This window comes from Pelophylax lessonae (genome assembly GCF_965119305.1).
Source record: "Pelophylax lessonae genome assembly, chromosome: 12".
NCBI lineage: Eukaryota > Metazoa > Chordata > Amphibia > Anura > Ranidae > Pelophylax > Pelophylax lessonae.
This window is the reverse complement of record NC_138779.1, coordinates 15113705-15131167: the sequence shown is the minus strand read 5'-3', so window position 1 is coordinate 15131167 and position 17463 is coordinate 15113705. Positions and strand designations below refer to the sequence as shown.

At 44.2% G+C, this 17463-nt stretch overlaps 1 protein-coding gene across 1 annotated transcript in view; it reads left to right on the top strand.

Moving 5' to 3' along the window:
- DNAJC11 (DnaJ heat shock protein family (Hsp40) member C11) overlaps positions 1-17463 on the top strand; it is a 280622-nt gene that overhangs the window by 96169 nt on the left and 166990 nt on the right. Inside the window, exon 4 of the mRNA XM_082273316.1 lies at positions 9836-9937. Within this exon, the coding sequence (XP_082129442.1) occupies positions 9836-9937 (102 nt within the window). The remainder of the gene's footprint in view (positions 1-9835; positions 9938-17463) is intronic.

The window sequence follows — 17463 nt, the reverse complement described above, 5'->3', positions numbered from 1 at the left end:
CCAGAAGGCTGCGGGGAAGGGGGGCTGAACTTCTATTCAGAATACCATGGCAATATGACTGGAAGTGGGGGAGCAGGTACCCGTCAAAATGTCACGTACCCCTCAAAGAAAAAAACAGGCCAAATGTAGAGAAGGAGGAATAGTGGAGCTTCCCCTTTTTGGGTGAAGTTCCGCTTTAAAACTAGTAGATCATCATGACAGCCTGGCACCTAGTTTTATCCTAGATCACTTTGCCCCTTTCATCAGGGCTTAAAACAACTGATGAGAACTCATTGGCTATAGATAAAATTGAATATCGACTGAAACATGCTCTTGTTCAGCTGCTGGTAAACGTTGCAGCATTTATCAGTAGCTGAACAAAACCAAGCTTCTTTTCATATTTGGTTTTATCTATAGTCTTGGGTTCTCATCTATCGTTTTCTTAAGCCCTGATGAAAGGGACAAAAGCCGTTCTACTAATCTTGATAAAGACCTAGAGGAAGTTGCACATATTTGAGGAAGTTGCACATATTTGAGGAAGTACATACCCAGTGACCCTCTCTGGAGCTGTGTGTGTTTTGGAGGACCTTTCTGATGACTCACAGTAGATAGCATGAACTCTAAAAGGAACAATGTTGCACCATTTGCTGGAGAACGTTGGTAGCTCACTGAATGGCACCCTTCATAGTTGGTCATTGGGTGTATGCTTGAAATTTGTGCAACTTCTTCTAGCTCTGCTTCCTGGCACACCAATCCCATTCCAAATGATCTCAAAGTGGCTTTATTCCAAACATGTAATGAATATCCTTTGCATTTCAGGGGCCAAATTTTGCCCACTTTATTAAAGGAGTTGTAAATGCATTCTATGCATTAAGATAAAAACCCTTCTGTGTGCAGCAGCAGCCCCTCCTAATACTCTCCTAAGCCCCTCTCTATCCAGCGATGTTCAGAAGTGCCTCAGCCATCCGGGACTCACTCTCCTGCTTTGCTGAGACACAGCAGCGGTGCCATTGGCTCCCTCTGCTGCAAATCAAGCTCAGCCAATCAGGAGAAAGAGGGGGCAGGGCCGAACGGCAGCTCTGTATCTGAATGGATACACGGAGCTGCAGCTTCGCTTGGGTGCCCCCATAGCAAGCTACTTGCTGTGGGGGTACTAAACAGCAGGGCGGGGCCAGGAGCTCCAGCCATGGATCTGAGAAGAGGAGGATCTGGGCTGCTCTGTGCAAAACCAACTGCACAGTTCAGGTAAGTATAACCTGTTATTTTTATGGGAAAAAAACAAGACATTACAATCAGTTTAAGCTTAAAACTCACAGCCCCATATAGGGTCATTGGGTGTGCACTTCCTAAAATATGTGCCATGCCACTTCCTCTAGGCAACACATTTCAGGGACAAAACTTTGCGCTCAGGAGAACAGCTGATGAAAATTCAAGACTATAGCTGCAACTGAATATCATATGAAGCATGGTCTTGTTTAGCAGCTGGTAAAAAACTTTTACCAGCTGCTGAGCTAGACAAGGCTTCTTTAGATATTTAAGTTTTAGCTATAGTCTTGATTTCTCATCAGCCGTTCTCCTGAGCCTTGATAAAGGGGGCAAAGTTTTACACCTGAAACTTGTTGCTTATGTTCGCTACATGTTGGGAATAAAATCACTTTTTGTTAGAACTCTGAATGTGATTGGTGTGCTAGGAAGCACAGCTACAGGAAGTTGCACAGTACATATTTTAGGAAGTGCACACCCAGTTACCCTCTATGGAGCTGTGTGTGCTTGGATGACATTTCTGATAACTTTGATCATTGTAAATGGCAGGAACTCTGTAAGAGAAAAAGTAAGTACAGTGTAAAGGGCCCCTACCCCTAGTACTACAAAACACAACAACAGGAAAGAGAAGATAAGGCTTTCTAGGCCAATTGGGAGAAGGACGATCAGAAATATCAGTCTGTTGTATATAAAAACCTTGTTTATTAGTACATATTAAAAATGTATGACATCGGGGCATACAACCCAACATAGATACAACATAACAATTAAAAAGGTACACAAGTGCGGAAATACTTTCCCATAAGGGGGTGTTGAGGACCCATTCAGAATGTTATAGGGTCTCTGATGGAATGCGGTCTAGGGGTCCCAGCAAGCCAACGCTTTTCGCATGGGGCTTCCTCAGGGCCAAAGAGACCAGAAAAGACCGGTATTTCACACTGTATAGTGGACCGAGGACGGGCAGGACAGACGGACCACCAAACTCACAGATGCGACGATATGAATTATGAATTGTATTAAACAAAAAATCTCCAGATCAAACCATAAAGTGCCTCTCTGCGTTGTACTTGTATAGGAGACCTTCACTCTTTGTGCTATTAGGGGTATGCAATTGCTTCATCTGCAATGTGTACAGCATGCACTCACAACAAAGTGGATACATGTCAATCAAGTTTAACACATCCCATAACTAGGGTCCTATGTATAACTAGGTACTCCAACCCATTGAAGTCCAAGGTTGGTCTTGAGGCAGGTATGTTTACTGTATAATCCTCATTGCCTATTAAAATAGGTAGTAGCTCCCATACGCTACAATAGAGTGAGGCTCGTATATCGGGTCCTGTATTGTGCCTGCCTGGGACTACTGGGACAGTAATAATTGTATAACAAAAAGGGGGGGGTTACCAGTCCAACCCTGGATCCGGGAGAACAGAGACTCAGTACATATTGTACATGCAATATATCAGAAAGAAAGGAAAAAAAAAAACACCCTAAACATTACATCCCCCCCCATCCTCACCTGCCCCCCCCAAAGGTATCCAGCCAGAATTCCATTCGCCGTGCGGATTAGACCGTATAGTACCAACATTGCTTGCGAATGAAGGATGTGTTAGAGCTGCTCAGGCTGTATGGGAATGAAATCTGTGCAGGCCGGGAAGGGTTTATGCTCCAGACGATGGTAAAGAGTGACTAAGTGTCCAGGGAGGGGCATATCAAGTCAAGACGTGCTGTATGATAGTGAATAGCAATCTCAGCCTGGACCCCTGCCAAGCCACGCCCCCAACACGTTTCACTCTGCCCACCAGAGCTTACTCATGGGGACCCCTTGATGTGTTCCTGAGACAACCTAGTCACTAACCAACATTATTAACCCCATAGGACAGTGATAGCAAACCTTGGCACTCCAGATGTTTTGTAACTATTCTTACCATGATGCTCATGCACTCTGCAGTGTAATTGAGCATCATGGCAAATGTAGTTCCAAAACATCCGGGGTGCCAAGGGTCACCATCACTGCCATAGGAGAACGTGAAAGATAATGTATACCCTTTTTCCTAATATAGATTTTGAAGGATGTCCTCTGTTCTGGCTCAACTTCATGCCCTAATTTGATATTACGGTCTTGGTTTTTTTTTTTTTTTTTTTTTTTTTTTTTTTTTAAATAAACATGTTCTACTTACCTGCTCTGTGCAGTTGGTTTTGCCGAGGGGAGGCCGGATCCTCCTCTTCTCTGGTACCTTGCCAGCGCTCCTGGCCCCTCTCTTGGCGAATGCCCCCACAGCAACAGCTTGCTATGGAGGTACCGTAGTCGGGCCGCTGCTCTGTGTGTCAATTCAGACACGGAGTCGCGTCTCGTCCCCACCCCTCTCTCCTCATTGACTCTGACGGCAGCGGAAGCCAATGGCGTCTGCTGCTGTCTCAGCCAATCAGGAGGGAGAGTCCCTTGACTTCCTGGCTCTTGTGCAACATTGCTGGATTGAGATGGGGCTCAGGCAAGTATGAGGGGGGCTGTTGCTCACAGGAGGTTTTTTGTTGGTTTTTTTTTTACTTAATGCATAGAATGCACTAAGATAAAAAAAGACCTTCTGCCTTTAGAACTACTTTAAAGTCGTCTGCCTGCTCTGCCACCTGACTATACCTCTGGACTGGAGGCCTCGCAGGGGGTAAGAAGGCGGAGAGACGAGAAAAAAAAAAAATTTGTTAGAACTCTCATAATGTTTGGTGTGTTAGGAAGCGGAGCAAGAAGAAGTTGCACAGCACATATTTCAGAAAGTGCACACCCAGTGACCCTCTATAGCAGCCTTTCTCAACCAGTGTGCCGCGGAACACTGGTGTGCCGCCAGAGGTCCACAGGTGTGCCACAGGATCAGGAGAATGTGTTGTGCTTTCTGAAGGTCGAGAAACACTGCTCTATAGAGCTGTGTCTGCTTTGAGGACATTTCTGATACCTCAGATCACAGTAGATGGCATGATTTGCTGGATATTGTTGGTAGCTCACTGAATGGCGTCCCTTGTTGCGAAGAATTATTTGAGGAAGATATTCCTTTAACTAAACTATCTTTCTGCTCAAGAATATTTATCAACACTACTTGCTGTAGACCTTTTTAAATAAGAAATAATCCCTTTTATTGGGTGTTATTTGCCTTCTAAACAGTCAAACCTTCTCAATGAATGTTTAATATACGGGTGCATCCCTCATGCCTGTTTTTCCTCTCCTGTACATCGTAAATTGTATTTTAGCATTAGTAAACGCAGTCTGTAAAATTGATTTAGGCTAACCGAATAGGTTAGCGGATTATCTATAATTTGACTCTGAAGCCGGGCCTTTATTTTATTGGTCTTGCAAGCGATAACATTGCCAGTGAAATACCAGGCGAGTGATAAATCTACGAGCCGCTGATTTTTCAGAAATTGTCCTTCTAAAAATAGGATCTTCTCTTCTGTCGCTCGGATTTGGCAGAAAAAAGATGACGGGGGAAACGGGCCAAGTGCGAAACGTTTGCTCTATCGCTTAGATATAATCTGCTTAATGTACAGTTTGAGATTTGTAGGCCCTATTGCAGACATTTTTCTATCAGACTCATTAGTGTCTTCTGAAGATAAGAAGGGATATTTAGACAAAAGGGAGTCGGCTAAGGTTCTGCGCATTAATTACCTGCGCTATTGTCTTTTTATTATTTCGTCCTTTGGAAAAAAAAGTTAAGCCGGACAGTAAAAAAAAAGACGGATCATTCTCAAAGTAACTTCAGAGCTGTTCTTTTGAAAGATCATCTAATGATTTCAGATGTACTCGGAGATGTGTCTTCTGTGTCCGTGAGATTTAAGTAATTAGTATATTTTTGGCCTGTTCTACTTTGTGATAGACTTAAAACGACTTTCTCATATTTTCCAACTTGTGACTGAGGGATACAGTGTAGCCAATTGTTTGACCAATGGTCGTGAGGTTAGTCCTAAACTTGTGACCGAGGGATACAGTGTAGCCAATTGTTGCCCCAATGGACGTGGAAGTTGGTCTTAAACTTGCTGTGACCAAGGGATAGACCAAGGGATACAGTGTAGCCAGTTGTTGGACCAATGGTCGTGGAGGGAAGTTGGTCTTAAACTTGTTGTGACCGAGGTATACAGTGTAGCCAATTGTTGCCCCAATGGACGTGGAAGTTGGTCTTGCTGTGACCGAGGGATAGACCAAGGGATACATTGTAGCCAGTTGTGGCCCCAATGGTAGTGGAAGTCAGTCCTAAACTTGTTGATACCGAGGGATACAGTGTAGCCAATTGTTGCCCCAATGGTAGTGTAAGTTGGTCTTAAACTTGTTGTGACCGAGGGATACAGTGTAGCCAGTTGTGGCCCCAATGGTAGTGGAAGTCAGTCCTAAACTTGTTGTGACCGAGGGATACAGTGTAGCCAATTGTTGCCCCAATGGACGTGGAAGTTGGTCTTAAACTTGTTGTGACCGAGGGATACAGTGTAGCCAATTGTTGGACCAATGTTCGTGGAAGTTAGTCCTAAACTTGTTGTGACCGAGGGATACAGTGTAGCAAATTGTTGCCCCAATGGACATGGAAGTGGTCTTAAACTTGCTGTGACCAAGGGATAGACCAAGGGATACAGTGTAGCCAATTGTTGGACCAATGGTCGTGGAAGTCAGTCCTAAACTTGCTGTGACCGAGGGATACAGTGTAGCCAATTGTTGCCCCAACGGTCGTGGAAGTTGGTCCTAAACTTGTTGTGACCGATGTATACAGTGTAGCCAATTGTTGGACCAATGGTCGTGGAAGTTGGTCTTTAAACTTGTTGTGACCGAGGGATACAGTGCAGCCAATTGTTGCCCCAACAGTCGTGGAAGTTGGTCCTAAACTTGTTGGGACCGAGGGATACAGTATAGCCAATTGTTGGACCAATGGTCGTGGAAGTTGGTCTTAAATGTGCTGTGACCGAGGGATACAGTGTAGCCAATTGCTGCCCCAATGGTTGTGGAAGGTGGTCTTAAATTGTTTTATTTATGGAAAACTTTTTTGAAACCTTCTTGACCACTAGAATTAAAACGCAGTGGGACACTGACGCATTATATAAAGTTATAGAAACACCGTAAAATAATGTGCAGCACCTTGCTAGTCCTTAGATATGATGGTCACATTTATTTGCATCCTTAAATCAATAATTTTTTTTCGCCTAATGGTTCTACAAGTTGAAAATGACTTGTCCTAAGGTGAAAATGCTCATTTATTGTACTGCATCTTTGTAGGAGCAGCATTGGCATCCTAGGATGGAAATGAGGTCCTTTCACACGGGCTTTCCGCCCGGCGGACTCAGTTTTGCCCAGCGGGGATTGATCCGCCGATCCCCGCTGAGCAGGCGGATGACGGGTCCGTCTCCGCTTACTTTGCAGAGACAGACCTGTCAGATCAACGCTCTCCTCTATGGGAGATCGGATGAAAACGGACCGCCTGTCCGTTTTGCAGCCGGTCTGATCCTCAGGCGCATGGGTAATAGGGTTTCCATTCATCTGGATTTCATGGACCGGATCTGATCGGATAGCAGCGGGTGTCATCAGACATGCCACCGCTGATATCCATTGCTCCATAGGGGTGCATGGAGCATCTGATCAGGTCCGCCTGAAAAACTGACAGGCGGACCTGATTGGAAAGCCTGTGTGAAAGGGGCCTTACAGAACACATCTCCCTTCCCTCATTTCAATCATCTAGAGGGGAGAAACTGGGCAGAACAAACAGATAAGACTCAGATGATTGCAAAATGAGCAAACAGTGTGGTCAGGCAGTGGGGAAAAGTGAGTAGGATTCTAGGATGCAATACTAGGGGGGTCACCAGCAGGAGGAAGGAGGTCCCGATTCCTCTATATAGATCTTTATATCACTAGAGGGGTCACCAGCAGGAGGAAGGCGGTCCTGATTCCCCTATAGACACTATATTGTCAAAAGTATTGGGACACCTGCCTTTACATGCACATGAACTTTTATGGCATCCCAGTCTTAGTCCGTAGGGTTCAATATTGAGTTGGCCCACCCTTTGCAGCTATACCAGCTTTAACTCTTCTGGGAAGGCCGTCCACAAGGTTTAGGAGTGTGACTATGGGAATGTTTAACCATTCTTCCAGAAGCGCATTTGTGAGGTCAGGCACTGATGTTGGTTGAGAAGGCCTGGCTTGCAATCTCCCAAAGGTGTTCTATCGGATTGAGGTCAGGCCAGTCATGTTCCTCTACCCCCAAACTCTCTCATCCATGTCTTTATGGATCTTGCTTTATGTGCTGGTGCGCAGTCATGTTGGAACAGAAAGGGGCCATCCCCAAACTATTCCCACAAAGTTGGGAGCATGAAAATGTCCAAAATGCCTTGGTATGCTGATGCTTAAGAGTTCCCTTCAATGGAACTAAGAGGCCAAATCCAACCCCTGAAATACAAACACACACCATAATCCCCCCCTCCACCAAATGATTTCGACCAGTGCACAAAGCAAGGTCCATAAAGACATGGATGAGTGAGTTTGGGGTGGGGGAACTTGACTGGTCTGCACAGAGTCCTGACCTCAACCCAATAGAACAATTTTGTGGTGAATTAGAGCAGAAACTGCGAGCCAGGCCTTCTCTTCCACATCAGTGCCTGACCTCACAAATGCGCTTCTGAAAGAATGGTCAAACATTCCCATAGACACTCCTAAACCTTGTGGACAGCCTTCCCAGAAGAGTTGAAGCTGTTATATCTGCAAAGGATGGGCCAACCCAATATTGAACCCTACGGACTAAGACTGGGATGCCATTAAAGTTCATGTGTGTGTAAAGGCAGGCGTCCCAATACTTTTGACAATATAGTGTAGATCTTTTTATCACTAGAGGGATTACCAGTAGGAGGAAGGTAGGTCCTGATTCTTCTATACCAGGGGTCTTCAATCTATGGCCCTCCAGTTGTTCAAGAACTACAATTCCCATCATGCCCTAGTCATGTCTGTCAATATCAGAGTTTTACAATGGCTTATGGGATGTGTAGTTCCGTAACAGCTGGAGGGCCGTAGTTTGAAGGTCCCTGATCTTTAGTGAGACCTCATTTAGAATACCGTCTAGTTCTGGAGACAACACTTACAAAATATTGATGAAATAGAACAATTCCACAGATGGGTAACAAATCTGATTGGAAGGTTGGGGGGATAAAACGTAGCAGGAGAGACTTCAGGAGCTTACTATGTACAGTCTGGAGGAAAGCAAGGAGCTTACTATGTACAGTCTGGAGGAAAGCAAGGAGCTTTACTATGTACAGTCTGGAGGAAAGCAAGGAGCTTACTATGTACAGTCTGGAGGAAAGCAAGGAGCTTTACTATGTACAGTCTGGAGGAAAGCAAGGAGCTTTACTATGTACAGTCTGGAGGAAAGCAAGGAGCTTTACTATGTACAGTCTGGAGGAAAGCAAGGAGCTTTACTATGTACAGTCTGGAGGAAAGCAAGGAGCTTACTATGTGCAGTCTGGAGGAAAGCGAGGAGCTTTACTATGTGCAGTCTGGAGAAAAGCGAGGAGCTTTACTATGTACAGTCTGGAGGAAAGCGAGGAGCTTTACTATGTACAGTCTGGAGGAAAGCAAGGAGCTTTACTATGTGCAGTCTGGAGGAAAGCAAGGAGCTTTACTATGTGCAGTCTGGAGGAAAGCAAGGAGCTTTACTATGTGCAGTCTGGAGGAAAGCAAGGAGCTTTACTATGTGCAGTCTGGAGGAAAGCAAGGAGCTTTACTATGTGCAGTCTGGAGGAAATCAAGGAGCTTTACTATGTGCAGTCTGGAGGAAAGCAAGGAGCTTTACTATGTGCAGTCTGGAGGAAAGCAAGGAGCTTTACTATGTACAGTCTGGAGGAAAGAAAGGAGCTTACTATGTACAGTCTGGAGGAAAGCAAGGAGCTTTACTATGTACAGTCTGGAGGAAAGTAAGGAGCTTTACTATGTACAGTCTGGAGGAAAGCAAGGAGCTTTACTATGTGCAGTCTGGAGGAAAGCAAGGAGCTTACTATGTACAGTCTGGAGGAAAGCAAGGAGCTTACTATGTACAGTCTAGAGGAAAGCAAGGAGATTTACTATGTACAGTCTGGAGGAAAGCAAGGAAAGGGGAGACATGATTGAAACCTTTAAATACATCAAGGGGGTTAATAAGGTTCAAAAGGGACAGTATTTTTATTATGAAGCCAAGATCAGAAACATGGGGACTAGCAGGAGGAAAGTTCTAAACTAATCTTGAAAAGTTTTATTTTCCTGAAGGAGTAGTTGATGGTTGGAATGGACTTGGCAGAGGTGGTGAGTCCCAACAGTAAATGGATTCAAACATGGGACAAGCCTAGATCTATACAAAAAAAGTAACAAAAAATACAAAAACCTATATAAATAAGGGGAAAAAAGGCACTCGATGGACCGCTTGGTCTTTTTTCCTGTCGTCACTGCTCTGTGTCTGTTACTGGTTGGGATTTTAGTGCAACACAAAGTGCGCAGAAAGTTGTGAGCGCCATGGTTTTCTAGCAGATCAATTACTGTGTGTGTGTGCATTTTTTTTTTTTTTTTCCTCAGACGTACTTTAAATATCTTTTGTTTCTTCTTCCCTCTTAGGTGGTGGAAAGGAAAAGAACTGCAGCGGAGATAAGGGAAGAGTTCGAGAGATTACAAAGGGAAAGGGAAGAGAGACGACTTCAGCAGAGGACAAACCCCAAGGTAAATGAATTGCCGTATTAAATTAAAGGCCACCTATTGCATATTTTATTTTCTTGTATTTGCTAAAAGAAATGAGTTCATTGTAAATATGTGTAATAAGGGCTAAGTATACCTTAAAGCGGAGTTCCTCCCAAAAGTGGAATTTCCGCTCACTTTACTTCCCCCCCGCCCTCCGGTGCCACATTTGGCATCCTTCAGGGGGGAACGGGTATCAGTTTTTGACAGGTACCCTTTCCCAACTTCCTGGAGAGCCTCGGTGCTGTCCCTCGGAAGTTTGCCCCCCCCCCCCCCCGCCGAGCCAATCCGTATGCGCAGTAGGGACCCGCCCGTCAATGGCTCCCTTACCGGCAATGGCGGTGGCAGCACCTGACAGCCGATGGAAACATTGGCTGCGTGGCCAACATCGCTGGGCTCCAGGACAGGTAAGTGTCCTAATATTTAAAAGTCAGCAGCTTCAGTATGTGTACAGTGTGTGTAGCTGCTGACTTTTAATTTTTGGAGGGTGGAGGCTGGAACACCGCTTTCAGTCCTTCAAGACTCAATGGAGTTAATTTACTAAAACTGGAGAGTTAAAAATCCGGGGCATCTGTGCATGGCAGCCAATCCGCTTCTAACTTCAGCTTGTTCAATTAAGCTTTGACAATAAAACCTGAAAGCTGATTGGTTTCTATGCAGAGCTGCACCAGATTTTGCACTATTAACCACTTCAACTCCGAAAGGTTTTACCCCCCTTAATGACCAGGCCTTTTTTTCTTTTTCAGCACTGCGTTACTTTAACAATGGCGGCGTCGTGCGACGCTGTACCCAAATACAATTGATGTCCTTTTTTTCCCACAAATATAGATTTATTTTGGTGATATTTGATCACCTCTGCGGTTTTTTAGACTTTTGCGCTATGAAAAAAAAAAAAAAAAAGAGCGTCATCTCTGGGGGAAAAAAAACACAATATTTTTTACTTTCTGCTATAAAAATTTACAATAAATACATTTTAAAAATCATTTTTTTAACAGTTTAGGCCAATTTGTATTCTGCTACATATTTTTGGTTAAAAAAAAAAAATCCCAAAAAGCGTATTTAATTGGTTTGCGCAAAAGTTATAGCGTTTACAAACTACGTGATAGAGTTTGGGACTTTTTTATTTATTTTTTTTTGTTTTTATTAATGGTGGCGATCAGCGATTTTTTTTTTTTTTTTTTGTTTTTTTTTTTAGCGGGATTGCGGCGGACAAAATATGACCCTAAGTGACACTTTTTGGGGACCAGTGACATTAATACAGTAATCAGTGCTAAATAATATGCACTGTCACTGTATAAATGACACTGGCTGGGAAGGGGTTAATACTGGGGGGTGATCAAAGGGTTAAATGTATGCCTAAATATGCTTACTGACTGGGAGGGGGGGGGGCTCTGTGACAGGCAAAAAGAGATTGGTGAGCTTAGCTGAGACACACAATCTCAGTGTGCCTGTCTGATAGGAGAGCTGCCTGCTTTGTTTACATAGGCAGGCGGCTCTCCTGTCAGTTTTCCCGAATATCGCAGGAGGCCGATTGAGCCCGTTCCTCATGCGGTCTGGCTCGCGCTGCGATTAGACACTCGCCCCCGAGACCACATGCATACAATTGTGTAGATCTACATGATTATGCGCAGCCGAGCCTCCCTGCCGCAGTAAATCTGCGTGGGGCGGTCAGCAAGTGGTTACATTTTTAGTAACTCAACCTCAATATCTCAATATGCCAATTGTGAGTCAGATCTTTTTTCCCAACATCCATACCTGACCTCAAACATTCCCTTTTCAGTGAATAGTCACAAATTCCCCCAGACACACTGCACAATTTCCCAGAGGCTGTCAAAGGAGAAGTACAGCCAAAGCTGGTTTACTTCTTCTATGGATCATAGGAGTTCAGTTCATCCTGCACTCTTGTGACCCACTTTCAGCAGACAGCGGGATGAAGCCCACTTTCTGCTGACGTCACTGGATCCTGATAGGGCAGCACAGTGCAGTATGAAAACGCCTCTTACAAGCTTTACTGGGAACTGATGGAAGTCACAAGACTGCTATATACTGCTGATGAGAAAAGGTATTTAGCAGTTTATATTTATTAAAATTGCATTTCTGTGTGCTGTGGGAGAGCAGATATAGTGAGTGCGGGCTCCTGGGTTTAGTAACATTTTAAAATTCTGGCCAATTAATATACGCCCAAAAACTATACCCTGCTAAACTGGTCTGAAAAAAAAAATGCAGCTGTCAGGAGAATTGGCATTTTACAATAAAATAAAAATATGATGCCTTAAAGAGGAGCTCAAGTCTCCACCCCCCCCCCCCCCCCCAAAAAAAAAATTAAAAAATTAAGTCAGCGGTTACAAATGCTGTAGCTGCTGACTTTTTATTAATATAATCTTTAATTATACATTAGAGCAAAAATAAAAATTCTTGAGAATCGGATAAGACTATTAATGAGGCAACATGGAAATCCACTTTTAAGAATTCAACAATATAAAATTGTACGCATGAAAACCAAAAAGATAAAAGCGGTCATATGTCATTTATAACTCAAATGTGCATTCTTATAAAACTATGTGTAGCTTTCATAACAGTAACTCCGGCACCCTTGGTGAGTGAAGTTTCGCCAGTGTCATGTTTCTCCCAGTTTGGTCTATCTGAAGCATTAAGGAACCAAGCTAGTCCCGGGAGGCCCCACACCAGGTCGCAAACCAGAGGAGAGGGCAGTGGCGGCTGGTGCGCCATGGGGTGGGTGGGGGGCGTCAGACGGACCACACCAAAGCCTCCCCCTGGTTGCAAGCTCGCTCACCCTGAACTGACCTGTGGAGGGCAGGCAGCGGCGGCTTCCCCATCAGTCTCCTCCGTGGGTCAGGCTTCCACCTGCGTCTCCTCCTCCTCCTCCTCCTTCCTCCTCCTTGGGAAACAGGTCTCAGGACCTGCTTCCTGATTGGCCAGGAGGAGAATCCCTGTGACAATAGCGAATATTCATATGCTATTGTCGCACAACTGGGTGGGCTCAGGACGCAGTGCTCTGTGCCCCGAGCCCACCCTTTCTTGAAGCCTATTAGAGCCCCTGGCTCTAATCACGTGCTTCAGAAAAAAAAAAAAAACCCCATTGGAATCCATGCGTCCAGCGCCCTGCATGTACATTAGGGGGCCAGACGCATGGATGGGGGGGGGGCGGCGCCCCCTCGCCCCCAATGTACAGGCCGCCACTGGGAGAGAGGCATAAACAGTCTCCAGCTAACCTCCCCCAGCGCACCCCACCAGCCAAAGCTGCCCTGAGCACACCACAGCCCCTATGGTGGAGTAGCTGCTGACTATTAATATAAGGACACTTTCCTACCCCTGGATCCAGCGATGTCCTCACCTGAACTGATTCTTCACTCAGCTTCAGGGTGCAGGCAACGGCATCTTCACGGAGGGAAACCGGCATCAGACAGCTTCCAACTGCACAAGCACGAGTCGTGCTGTGCTTTCTGATTGGTCCTTCAGTCTTCTGGGACCTGACATGTGTTTCATTTTGGTGAAAAAAGCAGGTATGAAGAACTTATGAATAAATTTGAAACGTGTTTCCCTCCACACTTCGTTGATGGTGTATTTCAAAAGATAATTGTTAAATACTTTTGCATCTACATTTTCCATTATACTTCCTTGGTATCGTAACGTCCCTCTCCCCGTTCACCAATCCGGTTTGGGATTGGTTTTTCCATGTTTGACTTTGGGATAGATATCACATTTTGTAGTCTAGAGTGGAGCGAAGTATTTCTCATGTCCTCTGACAGACGCAGCTCTTCAATGTTTCTTCACCAATGGGTTATGCGCCCTCTACAGGAGTAGACTAGGCAGTGAAAGCTTTCACTTGGCACGCCTATAGGGGCTGTCCTACACACATAACCCCTGACACATTGTGCTCATAGATCAGTTTCTTCCTGCCTAGTTCAGGCCTATTCATTGCAGGGTCAGGTTCCTCCTTCCCCGTGAGGGAGCATTATACTAGAGCTTCTGAGTGCCTTGGGCTTTTCGCTATCAGGCTTCTGTGGCTCAGGAGTGTAAAGCGGCGACCTGGTCGTCTGTACACACTTTTATAAAATTCTACAAGATGCTTCCTTTGGCTGCAAGGTTTTGCAGGCTGCTGTTTGCTGAAGAGATTTATGGTCTCTTTCAGGGGTAAATTTTTGTTTTGGGGTAAGCCCCTGTTGGTTGAGCTTTCTGTTGCCCAGTTGGCTATGTTTTCTAGTTTTGTTGATACGTTGTTGAAACGGTTTTTGGTTGCGTTCTTCCCACCCCTCATGCCTACACTGCTATGGGACATGCCTTTGAAGAAACATTAAAGAGCTGCATCTGTCAGAGGACACATGAGAAAATTGAATTTTTGTAAGAACTTATCCTAAAATTATTTACTCTCTGACAGACGCAGCCCCCCGCCCCTCAGTTCTGGGGTTGGTTGTGTTTTTTTCTTTCACTGCTTGCTACGAAACGATCTATGAGCAGGTGTGTCAGGGGTTATGTGTGTAGGACAGCCCCTATAGGCGTGCCTAGTGAAAGCTTTCACTGCCTAGTCTACTCCTGTAGAGGGCGCATAACCCATTGGTGAAGCAACATTGAAGAGCTGCGCCTGTCAGAGGACACCTAGAAAGGAATTTTACGGTAAGTTCTTACAAAAATTCATATTCTTTTAAGTTTTTAAAAGTTATTACATGTCATCCATTCTTATTAAACGTTGAGCTTTCTTTGGAGGGACAGAGCTCCTTTTTGAATCCGGAGAGCAAAAAAAAAGCGGAACCCAAGCAGTAACCATGATCTTGAAAAGGTGCCGCAGACGCCTTGAAATTCCCTCTGTAAGACGCACGAGGAAGACGACACTTTTTTTTTTCCTGGAGTTGCAGGGCTTTCATAAATAACCCCACATATGTTTTCACAAGCCACATTTTTACTGTTACTGTCGCTTTAATTTATGACCGCGCGTACCGCCTTTTACAGCTCCGCTCATGGCTTCCCCTGCTAAATATTTTTTATTGTCCATCGTATCTGTCACCACACTGTTTTCATATGGAAAATATGCTGCAATAACCAGGCTTCGAACCCGACCATTATACCGAGCGCGCCGTCTTCCTCGGCGCAGCCATCTGTTCGCCCTGGTTCAAAGACTCTCCCAGCGCTGGTATGCGGGCTACCTGCTTTATGGCGGCGTCACAAATCACAGCGTAGTACGGGTATAATTCAGCCAGCATCTGATCTGTGATACCTTCAGCTAATTATGCCCCCCCCCCCCTCCGCGTGCCGTCAGCTCGTCAGAGGTCCTAATTAAGATCCTCTTCTCCAACAATGAGATGTTTTTGTAAGTAGTCATTAATTAGAGTTTTGTAGTCTGTTGTGTTGTCAAAGTACAGGGTGAGGGTACGCATGTGAGGGATGATTCCACTAACGAGCGTCTTCACTGATGCTGTGCCCTTTCTTCGCTTTTATGTGTTTTTTTTTTTTTTTTTTTTAAAGGCCTGACAGACCAACGTCGTTTCAGTTCTCAGCATCCTTCTGTCTCTTAGAAACTATATTGCAAAGCCCAACCACGTTCTCTATCTCGTTAACCATTTCAGCTGCGAATGGTTTTACCCCCTTAATGACCAGGCCATTTATTTTGGGATACGGCACGGCATTGCTTTAACTGACAATTGCGCGGTCGTGTGGCGCTGTATCCAAAAAATATTAATGTCTTTTGTTCCCCAACAAATAGAGCTTTCTTTTATTATTTGATCACCTGTGTGATTTTTATTTTTTGCTCTATAGTCAAAAAAAAAAAAAACACAAGTTTGAAGAAAAAAAAGTTTTTTACTTTCTCCTATAAAACACACCCAATGAAAAAAAACTTAAAAAATGTCTTCATTTTAGGCCAATATGTTTTTGATGATAAAAAAATCCTTATAAGTGTATATTGATTGGTTTGCTCAAAGGTTATGGCATCTAAAAACTATGGGATAAGTTTGAAGAAAAAATGTTTTTTACTTTCTGCTATAAAACATACCCAATAAAAAAAACTTAAAAAATGAAATTTTTTCATCAACTTAGGCCAATATGTTTTTGATGAGAAAAAAAAAATCCTTTATAAGCTTATATTGATTGGTTTGCCCAAAGGTTATAGCGTCTACAAACTATGGGATACAGTTTTTATTTATTTTTTTTCTTTAACTAGTAATGGCGGCGATCAGCAATATTTAGCGGGACTGCGACATTGCGCCGGACAAATCTGACACTGAGTCCCACTTTTTGGCCTGACAGACCGACGCCGTTTCAGTTCTCTGCATCCTTTTGGGTCTCAAACTATATTGCAAGGCCCAACCATATTCTGTCTCGTTAACCACTTCAGCTCCGGAAAGGTTTTACCCCATTAATGATCAGGCCATTTTTTTGCGATATGGTACTGCATTGCTTTAACTGACAATTGCGCGTCGTGCGATGCTGTACCCAAAAGAAATTGATGTCTCTTGTTCCTTACAAATAGAGCTTTCTTTTGGTGGTATTTGATCCCCTCTGCAGTTTTTTTATTTTTTGCCCTAAAAAGAACCACATTTTTGAAAATTGAATGTTTACTTTCTGCTTTAAAACATACCCAATAATTTTTTTTTTCATCAATTTAAGCCAATATGTTTTTAGTAAGAAAAATCCTAATACGTGTATATTGATTGGTTTGCGCAAAGGTTATAGCAGCTACAAACTATGGGATACATTTATGGACTTTTTATTTTATTTTTTTATTACTTTTACTTGCAATGGTGGCGATCAGTGATTTTTAGCAGGATTGCGGCGGACAAATCTGAAACTGACACTTTTTGGGGACCAGTGACACCAATACAGTTATCAGTGCTAAAAAAAAAAAAAATGCACTGTTACTGTATAAATGACATTGGCAGGGAAGGGGTTAAAGAGGTTGTAAACTCGTTTAAAAATTTTTTTTTTTTTTTTTTTTACAACCTGCAAGAGAAACACATAATGAGCTAGTATGCATCGCATACTAGCTCATTATGAAATACCTTAGAACGAGCCCCCGCCGTGCCGCTCACTCACCTGTATGACGAGCGACATGTTCAGTCGCCAGTCTTCCGGGATCGCGGCATCCGGCCATCTGATTGGCCGGAGCCGCGATGACGTCACTCCCGCGGGAGCCGACGGTCACGGCACGGGGCTCTGAAGGAACGGCACGATCAGCCGTTCCTTCAGAGCGCATGCGCCAGTGACGTCACTGGCTGCATTAAAGGTAAATATCTCCTAAACGGTACATGTTTAGGAGATATTTACAGTACCTATAGGTAAGCCCCATCATAGGCTTTCCTATAGGTACAACTTCCTGAGGAGGGTTTACTTCCTCTTTAACACCAGGGGCGATCAAGGGGTTTAGTGTGCTCCTAGGGAGTGCTTTTTAACTGTAGGGGGAGTGGATGCGCTCGAGGAAAAGAGATCTGGGTTTCAGCTTAGCTGAAACACAAGATCTCTTTTACTCCCTGCCTTGTTTACATAGGCAGACCGCTGTT